This window comes from Equus asinus, chromosome 22 (assembly GCF_041296235.1).
Source record: "Equus asinus isolate D_3611 breed Donkey chromosome 22, EquAss-T2T_v2, whole genome shotgun sequence".
NCBI classification, from domain to species: Eukaryota; Metazoa; Chordata; class Mammalia; order Perissodactyla; family Equidae; genus Equus; species Equus asinus.
The window spans coordinates 37,382,570-37,405,056 of NC_091811.1; the positions used below are offsets into that span (position 1 = coordinate 37,382,570).

Here is a 22,487-nt window from a genome sequence, read left to right on the forward strand (position 1 = left end):
TTATAATCTATTTGAAAACAAGTACACCTTTTTGTAGAATGGTGAGTAAATGAATGGTTACGCCAAAGGGGGCGGGAAATTCTGTTTACAGAACATAAGTAATAAGATAAATACCCACAATCAGGAGAGTGGTTTGTCAGAGGCTTCCTGTGAGAGAGCCAAGTGAAATAATAATAATATATACAATATATATACACACACATACATTTCTGTGTGTCAGGCACTGCTCTGACAAATCTACAGTAAAAGAGGTGAGGTAGGTAAGAATCTTGACTTTAGGAAGCTCAAAATCTGGAGATAAAACAGTCATACTTGTTCAACAAATTCTTACCGAACACCTAATACTGGCCAAGCTATGCCGTGTGCTAGTAATGGAACAAAAGATACAGTTCTCACGGAATTTACAGTCTATCAAGATATAGAGAAGTAGGCTGGCAATTAAAATACAAGGTAAAAAGAATGTCAGAGGGAAAATACAAGAGCCAGAGCTAGAGTGAAGGGATAGACAGCTGTGCGGGGTGTTAAAACATCACTGAACGTGTGCAGAATGTAGCAAGTTGTGTTTCTAAGACTTGGGGGAGTATGATTGTTACTGAAGTGCTATTTTGATAAGCATCTTGGAGTCAGGCAGGTGTCACCTCCAAGGGATGTGCTTGAATAACAATAATGGATCATTAAATTGTGTTCACAGGAGGCTGAGGCTGGTTATCTTCAGGGCTTTCCTTTTGCTAAACTGGGAATGCAAATCTTATGCTATGGGGGATCTGTTCATTGGCAACAGAAGAGAAGCTAATTGCTGGCTACCTCAAGAGCTTTTCCTTTTCTACTCTTCCCTCACATAGCATATGGCTTCTCTCTATAAATATTTATTGTTTGAGGAGGTACCCATTGTTGGCTTATTTTTCTTGGTCTTGATCCCATTCTGCAGTGTGAGTGGGGCACTGTGATGGTTAATTTTATGTGTCAACTCGACTGAGCTATGGGATGCCCATATGTTGGTTAAACATTATTTCTGAGTGTGTCTGTCAGAGTGTTTCTGGATGAGATTCACATTTGAATCAGCAGACGGAGTACAGCAGATTTCCCTCCCCAATGTGGGCGAGCCTCATCCAGTCTGTTGAAGGCCTGAATAGAATGAAAGGCTGAATTAGAAAGAATTCCTTCTCTCTGCCTGACTGTCTTCAACCTGGGACAGCAGTCTGCTCCTGCCTTGGACTCAAACTGAAACTACAGCATCAGTTTTCTTGGGTTTCTAGCTTGCCAACTGCAGATCTTGGACTTGGCCTCCGTAATCTCTTGAGCCCGTTGCTTATAATCAATCTCTCTCTCTCTCTCTAGATATATATATATATGTATACATATATATATATGTGTGTGTGTGTGTGGAGATATACATACATACATATATATATATATGTATGTATGTATATCTCCTATCGGTTCCACGGAGAACCAAGACTAATACATGTACTCCACATTGTTGGGTTAGGGAGAGGAGTGGGCAGTGCTTGAAGATGTAGCAGAGGTCTGTCTAGGATGATGAAAAGATCTATGAACTCAGGGGTCAGGTTCCAGAGGAAGTTATTGCAGGCTTGAAAGGGGTGTGGTGACAAGAAAGCCCAGAAGAACTGCCTACTGCTTTGTACCTGTCTTTACATAAGTGAACAGTGTGTTACTCCTTCTTTATCCTGCTTATCTCCGTGGTCTTAAAATGATCTGTTATTGCAGCTTAGCTGCTCACAGACATTCTCTGAAGTAGATATACAGCTGTTGGAGAAGAAGGGAAAATCAGGAAAAGTCAGAAGTCAGGCTCATTTTTCAGAACGCTTTTGATCCAAATAGCATAACCTAACCAAAACTAGTTGAAGAAAAAGGAGATTGCTTCTCCTTCCCCAACACTTTGTCAGGTAACTAAAAACTTTAGGAATGAGTGGATCCAAGGTACAAACCATGGTGTTGGGGTTATCTTTTTTTTTTTTTAATCTCTTCTCTCTGCTTTTCTTTATAAGTTGGCTTCTTTTCCTCCTACACTATAGACAGCTTCTTTCAGGCAGCTGGGGGAGATTACGAACACAAGAAAAATGTAGGCATTTTTCTTACAACCCAAGAATGCAAAGGAAGCAGAACATCATTTCCATAATGCTCAGCAGAAAATTTCAGGGAGCACTCTGGCCATTTTTATCACGTGCCCGTCCCTAAACCAATCACTATGGTCAGGGATAATGGAGTCCTCCGTTTGACCAGATTTGGGTCATTTGCCCTCTCTGTACACTAGAAGCTTGTGTTAACCCTCCTCTCACCCCAAAACACATGGAATGGAGAAAGAGTGGATCCCTCAGGTGGAAGACACTGATGTTACAAGATAATTTCAAAAAAACTATAAGTCTGATATAGATATATAAATGAACATGTGTTAAAGTTTGATTCCACACACTAATCAATGAAGGGACCAGACCGATGCTATAACAGTTCAAAAACGATTGAAATGAATGCACAAACGGGGGCAAAACGATTTTTTTTTCCAAGTAGGGGGGAGAAGTCATTTGAACCTCTACCAGACAAGACAAAATTATAGACAAGAATTATTTTGCATTGCTGTTTATTACCCACAATTCACAGAATTATAAAATAATTCCCGTGGAATCAGAATCTGATAACCCCGAGGAGTTTCCTCGAGGATCTAGTTGCATAGCTTTCAGCTGGAAGCGCAAATATTTTCCCTACAGTGTACAGACAAACAACATGTGTTCACTAAAGAAAAGAGGCAGTATTTGTTCATTTCTCCTTCTAATTCCAGGCTCTACTAGTAAAAAGCTTCCTTAAGTTCAATTACAGTAGGTAACCTATTGGTTCCTTGAACAGGGACTATGTCTCAGTTGTCTCTGTGTCCTCTGGGCCTAACACATGAGAAATGTTTAAGGGTGTGGAATGAATTTTGAATAGGGCACCTACTGTGTGCACTTCCTCTGGAACAGTGGAAGGCATCCCTACCTTTATGTAACCTAGAACCATTTCTGGAGCTCTTAATTCTGAGCTAGCAGAAAAGCCCTGTGATCTTATTACTTAAAAATCCATTTCATGTACTTAAAACATTAGAAGTTTGAATTTTTATTATAGATTACCCAAGGTTGACTTTGGTTCTATGTACCTATTATTTCCGTGGTGGTTGGCTACAGTAACACTAAACAAGCATGAGGGATTATTTTTATTGTTGCCATTATAACTTCAGTCAAAGATGATAGAAACTATCTGGGATTTGCATTAAGCTACAGTCTATTTTGAATACAAGAAACGCAACTCCCAACTCCAATGAATAAGGTGTTTCCAGGGGATCTAGTCACTCCCAGATAACAAGATATGTATTTACTAGCCAGTCGACTGCTGCTAGGCCAACCTCAAAGAAAAACATAAACAGAATAGAAAATAATGCTAAAAACATACAGGGAATGAGAAAAAATCAAATAAGCAATTGTAGATTTAGCACAGCATTCAGAAAGACCAAGTAGTATATGAACGGCAGGCCCAACAACCAAATCAATTTAACATAGTCTGTTATGGCATCTACTTTTCAAGCCAGTTGTCTCTTGATCATGACATCAAAGAAGCAGGTGACGTCAGGACAGTCAGGCAATCAGCATAATAGTTATCCACAAGAGAAGACAGAATTCAATCTGCCTTTAGGTTCACAGGGGAGCCTTCGTTGCTTGAGCATATGCATCTACGTGATCCTTGGAAAATGTGGGACAAGGAGAACTGAAATGAGAGCTATTGCCAATTGGATGGGCATAGTCTAATAGTCTAGCATATGAAGAGGTAAATATATGTTTTTCCCCCATTCGATGAGTCAATGAAGTATGTGCAGCTATTACCATAAGACTTGTGTGTTCCTTTGGGCAATAAAATACATATTTAGTTGTATATCTCTTTAAAATATTCACTTAGTGTAAAACAGAAAGACAGCTTTGAGCAGGGCGAGATTCTTCACAATTAGATTGACAGCTATAAAAATGGAAGAATGTGTAATCGACGAAAGAAGGTAGAGAGTTTCAGATCCTCTGAGGGAAACGTGGGGAGACTTCAAGAGGCTTTTGTAGTTGGTGCTCTCAAAACCAAGTCAGGCCAGCACCCCCAGGAGCTGGTGTGGTGTCTTCACCTTCGGCCCCAGGCTGATTTCCAGAAGGAAAAAAGCTGAAACTAAACTCAGGTCTGGCTTCTTCTCTCTGGTAATGAACGGCATTTTTCTTCCCGAAATCAAGTTGATCCCAATGGAAACCTTTTCCTTCTTCTTTTCCACTTAATTTAAAAACAAACAAATAAGTAACCCAAAGCCAACCCTGAGATGAAACCTGTAGAAAAGCAGCGATGATGGCACGCTCATTGTTCACCCTGTGTGGGCAGTGTGTGGAGGACCACGCAGAGTGGGCACACACATCTGTTAGCTGGGGAAATAATTAACTGCTGAAATTATTTCTGACTGCTAAATGAAGGAGTCAAACGGCTCTGCAGTGTGCCAAGTGTTCACAGAGAAAATCAGCATTCTCCAGGGAAGTGGGGAAAGGAGAGGGAGAATTGGAAAAACTGAATCTTGGAGTTTTGGAGCAGGTTGAGAGGTAACAGGAGGGGAAAGATTTCATCTCTGAGGTGGTCCCATTTTAAATATGTTTTAGCCTTCTTACAGAAAGTGGCTCTCTGTATACGTTTACACACCCGCCTGCCAGCCAGCACTCCCTCGCCCTCCTCCGCCGCCCTCCTTTTAAAGGAACAGCTGCTTATTCATGGGACTGTGCAAACACCTGGGCTTCTCCACCGTGTGTGTGTGTGTGTGTGTGTGTGTGTGTGTTTGTGTGCGCGCACGCACGTGCGTGTCAGTCTGAAAGAGAGAGGGCACACTTTAATGAGCTTTGTGGAGTATAAAGCTGTACTCAGCCTTAGAAGATGCTACGAAGGACAGAAGCTGGCAAAATAAGGCCCACAGAGGAGAGGAGAGAGTAGAGCAAAATAGGATTGTCTCAGACCTATGATTTCACTGAATTCGCTGAAAGCGAGACAAAAATAGTGTTGTCTAAAAGATGTTTATTCTGAACCAAGCTTTACTGCCGCCGTTGTAGCTATGGCACACCGAGTACAGACTCGGGAGGCAGAGGAGGACCGCTTTGAGTCATGTCTCGGCTATGTGAGCAGCTGTGTGATCTGGGGCAAGCTGTCTAATCTGTCCAAGCCAAAGCTGCATCATCTCTAAAATGGAGACAAATAATATCTACCCCATGGGATGCTTGGAAGGATGAAATGAGATAGATTGTAAATTAGGTTAGTGCAGTGTGCATAATAAGCTCATAGAAAACAATAAAAGCTCTAGTATACGTTGGCTTGGTGTTATGCTAACTTATTCTTTCTGACATACTAGTTGCTATGATGTTATAAAATGTTATTATGGAATAAAATTTCCAATTCTTGAGGAAGAAGGCAATTAAGAATCTCTCGCTGAGGGCCCGGCCCCGTGGCCTAGTGGTTAAGTTGAGTATGTTACTCTACTTTGCGAGCTCCGCTTCGCCAGCTGAGGGTTTTGCCAGTTTGGATCCTGGGTGTGGACCTAGTATCGCTCATCAGGCCATGCTGAGGCGGCGTCCCACATAGCAGAGCCAGAAGGACCCAAAACTAGAATATACAACTATATGCTAGGGGGCTTTGGGGAGAAGAGGAAGGAGAAGGAGAAAAAGCAGATTGACGACAGATGCTAGCTCAGGTGCCAATCTTTAAAAAAAAGAAAAAGAATCTCTTGCTGTGTCATCTGAAGAGAAAAAAACTCTCCTAAGAAAACATACCTGCTTGCTAGCTACTTTCACCTATAGATAGCCATGACAGAACTCTTGAATATACTGTTTTGTATGCTACATTGACTCAAGGGTTCTGCTAAAACTCACGATGAATGAAAGAGTAATGTGAACATGGGGTTACTATATCCAAAGTGGCACGATTTGTTATTGTTCTGCGTTTATTTTGTAGAACATGGAATTCAACAGAGCCACTTCCCAGCAGCTTTTCTACAACAACCCAGTGAGCAGTGACCATCAATTACCTGCCTCAAACGGGAGATTGATGAATGATTTTGCTTTTCAGACCCCAAAGCAATGTAGATTTGGCAAGAAAAAGGAGTCTTCATTAAAAGAAGCCATTTTTCAGGGGTGACACATTTCATATTTATTCCAATTTGTAAATGTCTTCCAGTTTCGAGAAAAATGTGAGGAAATTCTCTGGAAGATGTTTAGAAGTTTAATTAAAATGCAGTTTGAAAACATTGCACTTGTGAACACAAGCATATTGGAAACTTACATAGAGATGTGAATGTTCTCATCCTGATGTTCGGTCGCTCTGGTTGGGAACTGTGTACATTAATCTTCTGACAAAATAGCAGTGTGCCTCTTTTGCACAACTGGGCCCTGTGGGTAACTTCTGTGCAGTGTATTCATAGGAAGAAAACCTGATATTTTAAATTCTCCCTTCCTCTGGGAGGTTGCTGTATACTCAACACAAACCCTTGCTTCTTATACCTACGGGGTTGGAAAAGTTCCTCTGAAACCAGAGGCTGAGAAACAAAGGATGCTGGTGAACAGTTGATACCTTGGGACAGTTCCTCTTTAAGTTTCTTGTTATTGGAAGGAGATAATAGCATGACACGGGAGTCTGCAGTACTCAAAACTCAGACCGGATCCATCTCCTACTTCCAGCAGACTTTTTGCTTAAGTCTGCTTTTCAGTTGATTTATCCAGAAACTGAAAGAACTTTTCAGCTCTGTTCAATGCATGTTTATCAAGCACCTGCTATGTACTAATGCTATCTAGTGTTGGATGGTACCTATTGAATAAGACAAAGTTCCTGCCCCTAAGAAGTTCACAAAATAATTAGGGAAGTAATGTTGGCAACTTGGAAGGAACAGTACTTCTCTTAAGGAGTTAACTCCAGGACCCACGATAATATGATCTGTTGATGTAATACCTTTAGTCTTTGGAATCTTAATAGGTACTAATGTTTAATCTCCTCTGAAGTGTTTAATGGAGTCCAAAAGAGTAACTTACCATATGGAAGTGTTTTGCTCACTATATAATAGAATCTTTGATAATAGTCTTGTTCTTAGCACCTTCTAGGTTATTAAATAAAGGGGAAAGACAAACATTTGTATTTGGAATGTCCTCTAACTGTTATTTGAAGAAGGAATGATGGCTCTGCTGGGAGCTCTTAGAACTCTCAATGAAAGCTCACACTGTTTACAGAAGATGAACCCTCTCAACTTCAGCATATTATTCAGTCCACAGCTGGTTCTATTTTTCCATGGACTTTGTGACCAAAGGAAAAGATAGCAGTTAAACTATGAGATACTCTAGAATTAAACTCTAGATCACTCTAAAGTTAATACCCTGTGATGGTGTAAGCATTTCAGAATTTCTTGCAGAAGGCATTAACCTGTATTCTTTAAGCACTTGTGGGCATCTGTTAAACAATATTTTAGTATTTATCTAATAAATTGACTATAAGTATGACTGAAGTAATTCTTGACTTTGTTCTTCTTGTTGGGTTTATTACATAGTGTATTAGAAAGAGCTTGTTGAATTTTAAAAAGATTGACTTTTGTCCTTGGATGGTACATACAGAAAGTTAAATAGCTGCTTTGCTCAACTAGCTCTCAGAATAGGTAATGGAAAATTAAAACTGAATTCTTAACCATCAAAGTGTATAATTATGCTTTATCCCAAGAAAAGCTTCAGTTTCTCCATATTTCTCTGTTGTTGCCTGCATTCCAAACTAATTTTGTAACAAGGAAGGGAGATACCAATATTGACTTTAAATATTTTCAAGACCAATAATGTCAACACTGATCTTGGTTCATAACTTAACGTAGCTCTGAATATGTTAGTTGCGTTATGAGCACAATGCGTTACAACGGTGGCTACAGAGGAAAGGAATAGGGTCTTCACACTTAAAGAGCACTACTTGTCCTGGAGTGGGACTCGGCAATGCCCATAAATATATGTTATGTGTCTAATTAAATATCAAATTTCTGTCTGAAGAAAATCTGAGAAAGGTAATGGCAAGTTAGCAAATTAGGTTTTATTTTCTTAATTCCAGAATTCTTAGTCCAAGTTGCCTTTATTTAAATTGTTATTGCTTTATAAATATTAAGTCAAAGATGAACTATATTCATTTATACTGAAATTTGCTAAGAGTGTGTTTACATTTAAACACATCTTAAATTATGTATTTCAGCTTTTGTTTCATAGAAAATGACTATGTCATAAAAGATCATATTTTCTGAAGGTTTTTTGTTTCCTTCATTTTCGCACTCCATCCTTTGTCCTATGATTTGACTTCCGATAACCCAGACCAGGAAGACGCAAGGCATGCCACATGCAATAATTGCATTAATAATGCTCGGGTATGAATAGATAACTATAAATCCTCTCCTTCTATTCTTTTCAGGAACGAAGTACTCGTGAAAAAAAAACTTAAAGATGACTTGAATCTGATGCTTCCTTGCCCTGATGTTCAAGTATTTACCAAGTTAGTGTTTAAGAAACATATTTTCCATCTGAAGAACTTTTCAAGATTGGGTGCAATCTTAAGGCAAAGAGTTTTAGATGCAATTTTGCAAAATGTGGCTGTATCTGTTTTTAAGACACCCAAATCACTTGCTTTATACAGGTTTAGTGCATTGGTCCTAAATTTTTGAATGTTTCTGAGGTGAAAAAATCATCTCTTACAAATTCATAAGTGAAGCTAAGCATAAATTCTCATATTTGCTTACTAACATAGGTTCAAAATTCTTAACAAAAAATAGTAAGATGGATCCTGTTTTCAAGGCTTTGGGACACAAGTGAAAATACGAATAAGTTCAATCTTAGAATGTTCCTCCTAGAAACATTATCCTACTCACATGCAGCTCAGACTAATCTCTCCCTATGTGTTTTTCCCCCCTCTTTTTAGATGTTCATAGAATTTTGGATCATTTCATAGTTTCCTGAATAGAGCATTTAGTCGTTTCACGTATATGTATGTATAAACTGGAACAAGAGAGTTCTGAGGGCAGTTATCACATTTTACTTCTTGTGCATCCTCCAAACATCTAACAATTATGTAACGGGGTATTGGGCATAAAGAGAATACTTCCCAAATGTGTGCTTACTTGATTCATAGGCTTTTTGTTTCATTGTGTTGTGTTTTTACTGATGTGTTCTAAGCTGCAGAGAGTTAAACACAAAAATTCTGTAGAAGGAAAGATGTTTTTGTTTTCATTTGAACACAGAGGTAGAAATAACTAGGATGATACTCAAAATGGAAAGAGAACGTTCCATTTTGGAATTCCATATGGCATTACACCCAGGCTGTTTGCAACCATAGTCCCTGGAACTGTGGAACTGTGATATCACAGAAAAGCACTCTTCACCTGTGAAGTCTTTTTGAGTTGTCACATATCTCCCAAACCTGAATCTTTCTCCTTTCTCTGGTAGGAAACGTTAACAGCTGGAATTCTCAAGTAGCTCTTTTATGTTTATTATTGTTGCAAGTAAGAGAAAGCTCTCTCCAATTAAACTTTGCATTGGTTAAAATTACCCCTGGCCTTAAAGTTCCTGATCGACCTCTCTCCCTTTTTTCCAGCTCTGATTGACTCTCTGGACAAAGTTTCTTTACTCTTTTCTCTTGACTTCCGTCTGCTTTTTTTCTGCTTTCTCCCATCTTCACCTCAAATTGGACATACTTGATAAAGTGATATCTAGGTAGTTCTGCCATTCTATTAAACTTTAATATTAGACAAAATACATTTTAAGTGGTTTTAAACTAAAAGCTAATGTGAAAATGTTGAAATATGTACCAATATAAACATATTAAACTTACGACCATATTCAAATATAGTTTAAAAAATTACATCATGTTCCTTCTACCAGAAATCTTACAGGATATATATAATTCACCATCTGAGTCCTGATGTAATTTAGATTATATTTTATTAGACATTCTTTACAAATTTAAAATACTGCTATTTTTACATGCACAGAGGAAAATCAGTTTGGATAATTATATTTAGGCATTCATTAAAATCAACCACAAAATAGAGACACTTTATTGTGTCATTTATCAACATACTTGATATGTATATCTAAAGTGCATTATGTTACAAAAAATATAGAAATTCAGCAGCACCAAGATACATTTACAAAATAAATACATCAGTTGACAAAATAAATTATGGTAAATGTGATAATAATAATTGGATTAGCCTTTAGCAAAAAAAAAAACTATTCACAATGACCAATGTGCAGTTTCATAGCGCAATGGGGGAGACAGTTTTATTTCAATGCATTTACAGTATTTACAGATAATAAATATTTCTAATACTTTCCATATGTTCAGTATTACAGAATTCTGCAATATGTCCTCAGAAGGTCTCTGCTGAAAATTTCAATGCCTCCTGCAAAGAGAAGAGAAGGAAAGAAGAAGAGAAAATACGTTAATTACAAATGAATACGTCCTTACAAATGAAGAGACATAAAGGATATAAATTAAGGAACATCGAATCACAGTGGAAAGAGATTCAGAGGACTTCTTGTAAATATATCCTATGGGAGGTGCCTGTGGGAATCCACCTGACTTTCCAGAACTTCTGCTACAGGCAGAGTCTTTAATCTGATTAAATGATCAGTGAGGTGCAGAGAGAGAAAGGGCCTACATTTCTAATTATATTCTGTCAGAAAAAGAAGACCCCGTGAGAACTTTCCGAAGCTGCCAATTGGCAAGTTTGAGAAGAGAAGGAACAAATTGGAGAATTTGGAAGTAAGGCTGGGTTGTGCAATCCATCATCAAGGACACTTTACTTAGGAGTTTATTCCCCAGTGATGCCCGACATAGGTGATCCAGTTTGCTTATTCTCTTCAGGTTCTCATTTGGCCAATCTCTAAGATAATGGCCTGTTGTGAGGGAAAAGTGTGTGATTTTGGGTAAATGTTGGAAGGATGCATAATTAAACAAAGTATGTTTGGTTGATGAATTGATATCTGTCATTTCTTTAGCTGTCTTTAAACACTAACGCATGAAACTCTTATTAGATTGTAGTCTTTGAGGCCAAAACTAAGATCGAATTGGTTTTTTTCTCACTGCTGGTTTTTTGAATGATCTTGCATTAGAAATTGGGAAAGCCTATCTTAAATTGGAGAATAAGAGTCAACTGATTTAAATGTATAAAATAGCAGTGTTTCATATCAACGTGTTCGTTTTATTGCTCAGAATAAGTTACCACTTGGGATCGACACTTTTTCTAACCCGTCTAAACACTGTAACGACAGTATTTTAAGAGGGGCTAGGAACATTTACTCTGCTTCTCTTTCTTTTTCTTTTCTCTTTGTACAGTCTATTTCAGTGAATATGTATTGGTTTCTAAGGAAACAACTATAGGATGGAATTCGATTGGCTGTGTCATTGCATTAACAGCCAGAGTTGTGGGCAGAGTTTTACACGGCAACCTGTATGGGTGTGAGACCTACAAAAGAACAAACTCTAGGCAATTTAGGAACTTGAAGTGCAGCTTGAAGAAAGAAAAGCAAGTTGAGCATTTAGGATGTTTTAATGTCTTAAAGAATTGACCACTCCACCAATAGTTTTGGTTGGAATGGTAAAATAGTTTCTAATTGCAGAGAACAGAAGAATTTAAGATGAAAATTTTAAATGGTGAGCGGCTATGGATGGATGTGTGAATAAAACCCAAAAGATAATTGTAAAACTCAGTAATATGTGTACTCCACCGATTTTAAAATAAGTCTGTACTAAATGGTATTTAGTGAATTGAATTTAAGAATAACACAAGAAGGAGGGAGTGAATAGTCTTTTGAACAATTATTTCCTCAGAAGGAAAGAGAAAAAAGGACTAAATTAAAGGACCAAGGAAAAGATCTATTAATTATATTTCACCCTGCCCAGCCAGTTTGCTTTTTATCGTTCCTTCTGATTTCCCTTTAACAAAGGCATGTATTGGAATAGCCAAGTAAAACATATAACAACCTAAAAGTATGTGTATGTTTATTATACATGTGTGGATGACAATGCTGTAGCGTCCTAGCTGTTTTGAATACCAAAAAGCTTTTATATTAGTTCCAAATCAATATTTACCAAGGCAAAATATATGGTCTCAATTAAATGAATCCTACTATATCTGGACATCTCATTTGCAACATCAAAAATTCCAAAATGTAATTTCCAAAATTTAAAGCTGTATATTTCCCACTGAATAGTTCATGTGAGAGAAGCCAGATAGTTTTAGCTCAGTAGTTTCTTTTAGGAAATAATCAAGTTCATGCTTGCTATATCATCAGACCTCTCTGATCATCATATAATAACGCAAAGGGACTAAAAAGAGGACGTTAATAAGAGGTTGGTTACTTATAAAACTTTAAAATAGTTATTCTGAAAAGATTCTATTTGGACTACAAAATTTGCATGGCCCCATATGTTCTCATCAACACACCCCTGAATTTCCCCACTCCTGCCTGCACCTCTGTTGGGTTGTATTGGGAGAGTGCCAACATCTGGCTGCCGAACAAACAGTGCTTTCCATGAACGTCCCTCACAACGAGGGAACAGAAAGGAGAAGCAGAAACGTTCTCTTTCTTTCAGTCCTAAGTCTGGATTTGATTAGGCCACTGCTTAATTTCACTAGATCTATTTTAACTCAGGGATAGCTTTGGGATAAGAATTGACAAGTACTGATTTTCATCAATTCTTCAGACACTTAAGAGCAGTGCAAATTTTCAATGAGTAAAATTCATAAAAATGTATTTATACTTCTGTTTTTATAACTTATATATATAACTTTATAACTTGTATATATCATTATAACATATAAATATACATACAGTAAGATAGATTAAAAATAGGTTCTGGCATTAGTTATAAATATGTACAGTTAGAACCTTATGTGAAAATACACTGAATATGTGCATTGAGCCAAGATTTATAGAGTTTGTTACCTATTATAGATCCATTAGATATTTGCAGAATAGGTCATTCACTGTGTTAAAGATTCCTCTAGTGCCACCGTCCATTGATTTTTGAAGCTGCATTACTTATCCAATACAATTATCATCTTATATGCTATTTAAGGATGGGTTTTGTCAACTTAACTCAAAGAGAAGTGATGGTAAATAGGTTCAAACTCCCCTTTGAAACATCACTCTGTAATCCTATCTCTACTAGTCAGGGGAAAGGACTAGAGAAGTAACAGGAGACTCTTTAACTAATGAGATCCTTAGCTGCATATGACACATTCTTGTGTTGTTTTCCTCCTTCTTTCAAACCCCAGAAGGGCTGTACTGAAAAGTCAAAAACAAAAAAGATCCTATCAGTGGAAACGCATGGATCAGGAGGCAGCACTAACATAGCGCTGGCCTAAGTGTCAGGAAATGAGAAAATACATCGAGTTCTGAGGACTGCCTATCCCAGGTCCCAGGTCTGCTCAGGCCCTTTAACTGTGGAAGGCCTTGGTTTTCGATTTTATAAAATGAGATTAATATTTGCCCCTTTTTTTTGCCTCACAGAAACACACACACCCAGACAGACAGATAGATAAATAGATAGATAGATAGGTAGGTGGTACAACCAGAATGAGATCTAAAAGCGCTAAAATGACAAGCTGCAATTTACTGTTTACCATGTGACAGGCATTTAACCCATGTAATCTCATTTAGTCTTCACCCAATCCAGTGAGGTTGGTACAATTCTTATCTTCATTTCACAGAAGTGGAAAATGAGTCTAAGAAAGACCAAGTAATTTGTCCAAGGTTGTGACCTTTCAGAAGTTCAGACTCAAGAAGGGAACCTAAGGTATTAGCCACCAAAGTCTGTGAGTGTCATTATTACCTGCATCGGTGAGGTAAGGATAAACAAGCCACACAGATGTGAAGTTTTACTATCCCCATGGCAATACCCGAGAAAAATTATTTCAACTTGCCAGTGGACAAATAGATACGTGAGAAAAACTTACATTCTTCCCAAGGCAGTAGTTAAAAATTTTCAGAAACCATGATTTTTTTTTGCACGAGCTGGTAGAAACCACAGTTAAATTTAATCAAATAAATTTAAAATGTGTGTTTAAAAAAATTTATTTCATTTAAATGAAAATAACTTTAAAATTTAATTAAATAAATTTAATTAAATAAAAAATGCGAACGGCTCAGAGTTGTTTATGTTAAGATATTGTTCTGTAGTGTTTGTAGAGCATATCAAAGACTTCTGTGTTCTCCCAAGAAGTGAAAGAAAAGCAAGGAATGAAAAACAAGCAAGAAAGTTTGCCAAGGTGTGTCTGTGGGGGAATAAATGCACTTCTCTAGCAAATGTTGAAGGTGGTCACTAGCGTCTGAAACTCGAATAAGAAATGAAATTATTTCGTAGAGTACTAGAGGATTGGTGTTGGGGGGTGCGATAGTGGAGAAAGAGAAATGGCTTACAAAACGTGTGTGTGTCTGTGTGTCTGTGTGTTGGGGGTAGAGGGTAGGACACTGCTTTAAGGCAGACAATATTCTGGGTTCTCCTGGTTTTGTAAGCTTTTAAATTGTGGAGCGACTCATAGAGGTACAGAAAGGGAGAACACGCTGGGTTTCTCCAAGCCAAGGAGAAGGGAGGCCACACACCCGAGCCGAGCACCAACCAAGGGCTCTCGGGCCACAGAAGCCAGTTACCGTAAATAGAGCTCCGGCGACGTCGTGGAGAAGTCAGACAGGTAGTCCCCATCCAGCCCACTCTCAGCCACTTCGGAGTTCAGCCAGGCCGACCGAGTTCGCCGTTTCTTCTTCTCCTGCTCCTTGCGCTTCCCAGGCTTGCCTTTCTTCTTCTTGCCCGGCGTCTTCAGGGGCTGCTCTTTGTACGGCTCCAGCTTGTTGGTTTCCTGAGTGAGGTATCTGCCCTCATCGTCAGACCCAAATCGGACGGGGTGGTTCTTGGTGTTGGGAGCAGGCTTGGAGTTGGGGGAGACCTCCGAGGTAGCTCTGATTTCCGCTGTGTGGATTTCGGCAATCAGGTGGTGAAGGAAGAACCGTCTTCGTAAATCTTGGATGGACTTTCCCTTGTCATGGAGCAGCTGATGTTCAGACACAGCTCTTTTGCTTTAAGGGAAAAACAGCAGGAAGGGGAAGAAAACAATGAAATTTTAGTTGTTGGTGGAAACCACAAAGACATGTGTAAAGCTCTTCAGTTTTCTAGTTGGTCCGGTACAGGGCACAAGCTGGAGGAGCAGCAAGCTCACTGAGCAGGGAAGGGGCCAGAGTAGGAAGGGAAGAGCGGGCCGTTAGGAGGCTCCACCCTGAGTCCCAGTCCTCTCTCTCACCAGGCCCGTGACCTTGGTGAGAATACAAATATTCTTGTGCCTTGTGGGCCTCATCTGTTTAAAAGGAAAGGGTCAGATTCAGAGATTTCTGTGCTCCCTTCTCAGTTTAAAATATTATGATTCAGTTATTCTCAGAAATGGACAGAAACCACTGAGCTTCTTTTCATGTTGTTCAGAGTTGTGTTGGGGAAATAAGTCCAGAAGTCCTAGCCTGGGAAATAAAAAAGGAGGCTGATTTTACCCGAGTCCTCGCCCCAGGAGCCACACACACACCCCCTCCCACCCACACACTGTTCCCCTTTAGGAAAATAATAATACTGAATCTCAAAGAACAGCGTACAAACAGAGGCTGAAGGCTGAAGTGAGCAGGGAAGTTCGTCTATGAACCGTGAGACTAACAGACTGAATTTTAACATTTAGACTACTCGCTACCAAGAACCTACATCTGAATGCCAACTGTCAGAGAGAGAGAAAGAGCATGTATTTTTCTGTAAAGTAGTGGGTGGTCTCTTGAAAATGGGTTTCTTTGTGTGTTTAAGTGAGATCACTCTATTTCTTCTATGCGTCATTTTTTTTTAAATTTAGAATTTCAGAGGGTATTCACCTTAGTACTTAATTGACAAATTAACTTTTCTACTTGTTCTCTTTGTCTTAAAAATCTCTAGGAACAAATATGAGGTGATTTTTCTATTTAAACAACACTCTACTGAAAATATAATGAAAAAGAATAATTCTCTATCAGTCCTTTTAGATGGCACCCTGACTCTTGCTTAAATATCCACCTGTGTATTGTTTCATTATTCTGTGGGTATATTATTAACCATATTTAAGGATCCCATGCATTAATCAGACATATCATGCCTGCTTCAACTCTGCCTCACCTAACTCCAATTTGTACCATTGAAAAAACTGTCCAAAGTGGTTCATTTTCAAAAGTATCTGACGGAACTTCACATGTATTCTTACCTTCCTGACACAACAGTATCTGGGGCCCTTAATGTCTTCGTTAGTACAACTTCTTTAACTCCTCAGAGAAATATGGCAATAATAAATAGCAGTATCCTCATTTTACAGATGGGGAAGGTGAAGTTCAGAGAGATTAAATGACTCGCCCTTGCCCATGTGTTCAGAACAGGCAGAGCCAGGGCTCCAAGAACTAGGTCTTCTGATTCTAAAACCAAGATAGCTTTTCAGCTTCCTCAACCCTTTCTCCTGCCGAAGCAGAAGTGTATGTTGAAGAAACAAGAAGGGCACAGAGTAAAAAGCCTGTAGTGGGAACCATGACAATGGGCAAATAGACAGCAATTTATCAATTTCCTTGAAGATCAAACATATTGACCCAAGAAGATCATTTTCATCACCAAAATCAGGAACTAGGATTTCCAGAGTTTGCATTATCACTGGGGGAATGAGAGATTGTCTAATTATACTGTGAGTCAAAGAAGAGTAAGACATGAACAGACAGTCCTTATGTCTGGGGACCTTATAGCCAGAATGCCAGCTTCCCATAGTATTTTAGTGTGTGGACTGACTTTAAGCCATGTAGCTGGTTCAAAAAAGACATGACTTAATGCAAAGGAATTTAAAAGGAGCCTGGTTTAAATGAGGCACGAAAGAGTCTGTCTTCCTTTTTAAAGGTGCCACATGTAACTAGATAAAATTCACTTACTTTGTGGCAATAGTTAGTATTCTGGAAACTTTTAAGAATCTACAAATTTGAGGCTTTGATACACTATATTTATATCCTCTAATAACATTTTTAAAGAATAGGACTGATATAATTGCATATTTCATAAGTATTGCAGTTTAATCAGTATCTTTTAGCAAAATGTCACATTCAAAAGAAGTTCGTAACCAGTGATCATTTATAGTATTTGGGGCTTTTATTTCTTTCTCAATTCCTGGCAGATGTCCACCCCATCTGTACTGCTCTCCAAATGTATAATACAGCCCATTCGAGCTTAACTCGAAGCCAAAAATTAATGGTTGGTCTGTTCTAATCAAGTCGCCATTGCTCATGCCCCCTCTGACTGGCATATACGCCTGTCCTCTTGGTCAGCCTGTCCCCTGTGAACCACAGGTCTTTCTTAACTCAAACCCTGCACTTTTCCAGGATGGGAAATGGAGTGATCTTTCGGTCCTTCTATTTTATACAAAGCCTATAATATGGCACAACTCTGTCCAGTTCAAAATAGGACATTTCTTGTGAGGTACAAAGCTTCTTTTTGCCTTTTAGAGGTAACTGTTAATATATTAGAAAACAAAGATTTTCTTAAATGCTCAATCTAAAATGCTGTTATATAATTTATTTAATAGTTCAAAGACTTCTGCATTTAAAATATTGTGAAGAATGAATTTCTGTCTGGGCAACTGGATTAGAGGATCAGGAATACATCTATATGGCCGATAAGGAATAAGGTCCCTGGAGTTCTACTGATTTTCAAAATAAGACATGAACTGATCCAAGGATAAGTGACTAGCATGGATAAACTAGATATACATAGGTGATGAGTAATAAATTCAAACCAAGGAGGCTTTCAATTTAGATAATTCTGAAATACTTAAGTTATAAATACGGCCTCGATAATAGTCTGTTACTCTATATGTCTGTAAACATTAATAGGACAGTGGTTCACGTGGCATTTATTACATACCCAAGCTCCAACATGGAAAAGTAAGTATGTTATGCTCATGGTCAAGTTGATCACTGTAAAAAAAAACCCCTGCAAAAACGTGGGGGAAATGCTTAACACAGATAACTCTAAATTCAGTCAAAATATAGCTCATCTGCTTTACAGAATAATCACTATCAAGGGAGTTTTCAGGGGAGAAGACTAAATTTCTAAGGAGCTATCAAGGAACACAGGGCACAAACGAGTGAGGGAAATTCCTCTTCCAGCACAGGAAGAAGCAGCACGCTTGTGCTGATGCTAGGCTCCTAAGGAAGGAGTCTGGGTTTGAGAAGAAAGGTTCTGTGGTACATGGAAGAGTCAGGATTAGGGTGTTAGAGTTAAGATGACTCACCAGGAGTCCCTTCCAACCCAAATGACTCAGTCAAAAGTTATGCTTTTCATTAAGTGGAACAGACCCAGTCTGGCTCCCAAGCAAATCATCCAATGATGTCTTAGTTTTCTGAATCTGCTGGGGTTCCCTCTCTAACTTAAACCCAAAGGTTGCCACCTGCCGAAAGCCATGTTCATCTGGACAAGACTGTCCATAGACCTCACTTTCCAACCTCCAATTTACTCAAGCTCTAGTCTCGTTAAAGTCTTTTGGAATCACAGGTCCAAAAGATTCACAATCCATATTGCCTCTTCTGCATGCCTCAGGAAATATTACTCTTATGGTAGTTTCCTCTCCCTTAAGAGTTAGCCCCTAGTTAGAAAAACATTTAAAGCAGTTTCTCTAATACTTGGTGTGATAAGTAATTGGGGAGTAATATGGTTTGATTGTATATTAAAATCCCTTTCAAGAAACTAGGCTGATTTAGTGTAACAGTAGACTAATGTTTTGTCTAGCACACAAAATTCACTGTTACTTGGCAGCAATGCAAAAATAATGACTTGTTTTTTTAAACTCCATTTGGCTGTAATAATTTGATGAAACATCTTCATTTACTGATGATTTCAGCTTCCACGAAAAACCATGGCAGTAATGTGATGATCTATTAGCCATTAACTATGAGAATGTTTTGTGGTAGTTTTATAACTGTCTGCTGAGTGTAAGTGTTTAACTATAATAATATATTTCACCCACAAACAAAACTATAACACGGTCTCTGGCTGCTAAATGGTTTCTGATGTGTATTTTGCAAGGTGCAACAAAGAAAGAGTTCAAAATAGCCTTTAGGACAACTTAACACTATTTTTATGCCATAACTGTGGATTGAATCATGATCCATTTACTGTTTCTCAAAAGAGAAAACAGGTATTTCTTAAGCAACTTTGAAGAAAAAATTGGCTCTATTCCAAGACAGTATTTCCTGGCCAGCATTTAAGTGCGCTTTAAAAAATTCAGTCTTCATCTATATTTATATATGGATTTTAAATAATTGAATTTAATACAAGTCTGAAAGTGAGCAAAAAGTCTGAAGACAATTTTGAGAAATACATCAGCAAAACATTGATTTGAAGAATACAATGCAGCTTTATCTTCAGCACAATGTTCTACACAATTTGCCTTAGGAGGTTCATAATAGATTTTCATTTTGGTGCCAAGGTTCAGACATGTCTAAAGTAATTTCATTTAAGGATTTTCTGCTCTAATAATAATAGACCAAGGGCACATATAAAACAGTTGCCTTTTTGTATACCCTTGAGAATTTACAAGGAAGCACCATGAACTTGATTGTAAATATTAGATATCGCTACTTTTGTTTTAGTATAAAAGTTCTCTTTAATTCCTCCTCAGAGGCAAATCCTTTTCGCTTCTCCAACTTCATGGTTTTCCCATCCTGAACACTGAGTCTGCAGCTTAAAGATCACGCAAAGATGGTGCACACATTAATGAACTACCAGGTCTAACAGATTATTAAGACAGAGTTAGTCTACCACTCTTCCAACTTGTCAGTCATACAACATAGGGATATTTCTCTAGTGTGCGTGGATGTATGATGATTTTAAAGTCAGTCATCCTTAAAAGAATGACCAAATGAGAATGCCAAAATACAAGTTTTCAGTCTACAATGCAAATATTTGACTCCAGATGAAAGAACTGTTAGCAATAATTCCACGGAAAAAAAAGTTTCCACACCTAATATTCATTTTGGAATCAGGCATTCTAGCGTTCCTGAATTGTATCAATACTAAGGTTGGAGTCGAGCCATTGCAAAGTTGTTACTACTTTATTATATAATATGCCTTCATTATGTAATGTGGTCCATTTTATATGCTTAAAATTATGTCATTCATAATAAAATTAGATGTAAGGTTTTTGCTTCTCACACGCAAACTGCCACCCACATTCAGTACCATACTAGCGCACACAGACAAAGGTCCCCTAGAGCCGTGAGCTTCCTCTGAGTTACTTGAGTCTCTTGTAATCCTCAGAGTTTCAAAACCTGCCCAGGTCCTGAAAATAACCTTTTCTTTTTCATTAGACGCAGAGGATCTTTGCCTAGAGGTGATTCTGTAAAACGCTCCCTCTTACGGAAACTCACATAAAATTTGTCTCCTGCCTATCTCCCCTTGAGGTTTAACCGGTTCTCCCGCCTGGTTTGAGGACTCGGGCTCAGCCCCCCGCAGGTAGCCAGATCTCTCTGCTCTCTAACCCGGGCGACAAGCATCAGTAACCGCTGCGAGCCCTCGGCAGCGCCCCAGCCTGGCGGCCTCTCCCACTAGCCTCCCAGCCCTCGCCCGGCGCCCTGGGGAGGACCGGGCACTTACAGCCGGCGGCCGAGCTCCTCCACCGAGCGCCCGCAGGAGGGCACCGAGTAGCTCAGCAGGAACACCGCGACGCTCCACTGCTGAACCAGCCTCCGCAGCATCGTATCCTCTCGCTCTCGGGACCTGCAACAGAGGGGAAAGGGGCCCGAAGTGTCAGTCCGGAATCTCCATCTCCCCGCACTACCCTGCTCCCCCTTTTCGCCTGCTTTTCAGATAGCCTCTTCAACATCAAGGGCATCTCCCAAGTTGCAAAGAAAATTAAAAAAAAACTTTTCCCGGAGCCTCTCAGCACTTACTTATTTAAGAACTGTGCTTTTTCCGAACCACACAAGCAAAAAGGGACCAAAAAGGGGGAAAAACTCAGAGGCGCTTCCTCTGAAATAATAACCAAAAATGAAATGGTTTTATAGATGCATCAATGATGAGCAGCGTATTTACACGTCTCCCATAGCAATGTCTAATTAATCTAGCTGGCAGGCAGCTCTCCGGGGTTCGTGGAGCAAGGCTAACTCCCTCCTTAAAAAAGAAGAAAGTTTCCCCCTCTGAAGTCAGCTGCTTTGGGAACTAGGCCGTCTTGTTCCACAGCCACTTGTAGCGAGACCCACATATATATACATAGCTGTCTGTCTACCTCCTCTGGTGGGCTGGTTGCTTCCGGAAAGTTGATTCCACACACCCTGAGAACAAGTTTCAAGTGCGTGTGTCGTCGATCAGGAGGGCCAGGTGGCGGCGAGGGCGGGTTAATAGCGGCGCGGAGGGGCGGCGGCGGCCGGAGCGGCAGGGCAGCGGCTGCCCCGCTTCACGGGCGGGGAGGCATGCTGTCCGAACGGCGCAGGTTGGAGGCGAGTTGAAAGTCGAGCAGAGGAATGTTCACACGCTCCCAGGCAAACCTGCCGGAGAAGTGAGCGAGTCGCAAAGAGGTGGCGCCCTAGGAACGCGCGCGGGGCGAGCGAGGGCGCGGGCGCGCTGGGGGCGGGGGCGGCGACGGGCGGCTGGAGCGGGCCCCGCGCGGCCGGAGCAGCGAGCGGAGGGGAGCCCCGGCCTGGGAAGGCACCGCGAGCGGCGGAACGGCCCCCTCCCGCCGCCCCCGGCGCTGCCCCGAGCTCCGCCGAGCCCCACCCCGGGGCCTCGGCTGCGCCGCGCCGTCCCCGGGCTGGGGGCGTGGGCGGATCCGCTCGTTCCCGCCGGGTCCCGGCGCGGCGGATCTGCGAGCCTAGGTCCCCGAGGGCGTGCGGGCCGCCCCGGCAGCCACGGCCCCGGGCGAGCTGCAGCCGCCGCGCCCGGCCGGACGCGTGGGCGCCGAGACCCAGGCCAAGGAGCCGGGGCCGAGAGCGCGGGCGCCCGGGATCGTCGGCGGCGAGGTCGCGGGCCTTTGGCCCTTGGCTTTAGGGAGCCCTAAGCCCGCCTGGGAGTCAGGGAGAGAGATGGGAACCCCCCCTCTCTGGTCTTTTCCTGGGCCGAGCAGGGTGGGGAGCATCGCCTAGGGAGGGGGAGATCCTTCGCTTAGAAGAGTAAAAACGATTTCAGACCTCAGTTCGAGATTGCATTTTTTGCTGTCTCAGAACAGCTGAGGACATCTGGAGCCCGTCCAAGAAACCCGCGCACATGTTGGAGACCCCCTTTTGAACTGCCGAGGGGGACCGACACTCCTGGGGAGCGCACACGGCCCTTTCGCCCACCGACAGGGGTCTAACCCACCCGGTTTTCCCCATAACCTACTCTGTCCCCCCACCCCCCAAGACCCC

At 40.5% G+C, this 22,487-nt stretch overlaps 1 protein-coding gene across 2 annotated transcripts; it reads right to left on the reverse strand.

Annotated features, from left to right (window-relative positions):
• Positions 1–9,978: 9,978 nt before the first annotated feature.
• On the reverse strand, positions 9,979–21,842 carry PTHLH (parathyroid hormone like hormone). 2 transcript variants are annotated; one of them, XM_014846898.3, is made up of 4 exons: positions 21,374–21,842; positions 20,743–20,865; positions 14,715–15,137; positions 9,979–10,459 (listed from the first exon to the last, which is right to left on the reverse strand). In XM_014846898.3, the coding sequence occupies exons 2-4, from the start codon at positions 20,841–20,843 to the stop codon at positions 10,450–10,452; spliced, it is 534 nt and encodes a 177-aa protein (XP_014702384.1). In that variant the 5' UTR covers positions 20,844–20,865; positions 21,374–21,842; the 3' UTR covers positions 9,979–10,449. The 2 variants fall into 2 exon arrangements, with proteins under 2 accessions (XP_014702384.1, XP_014702387.1); XM_014846901.3 differs by having other exon boundaries at positions 21,039–21,444.
• Positions 21,843–22,487: the final 645 nt, after the last annotated feature.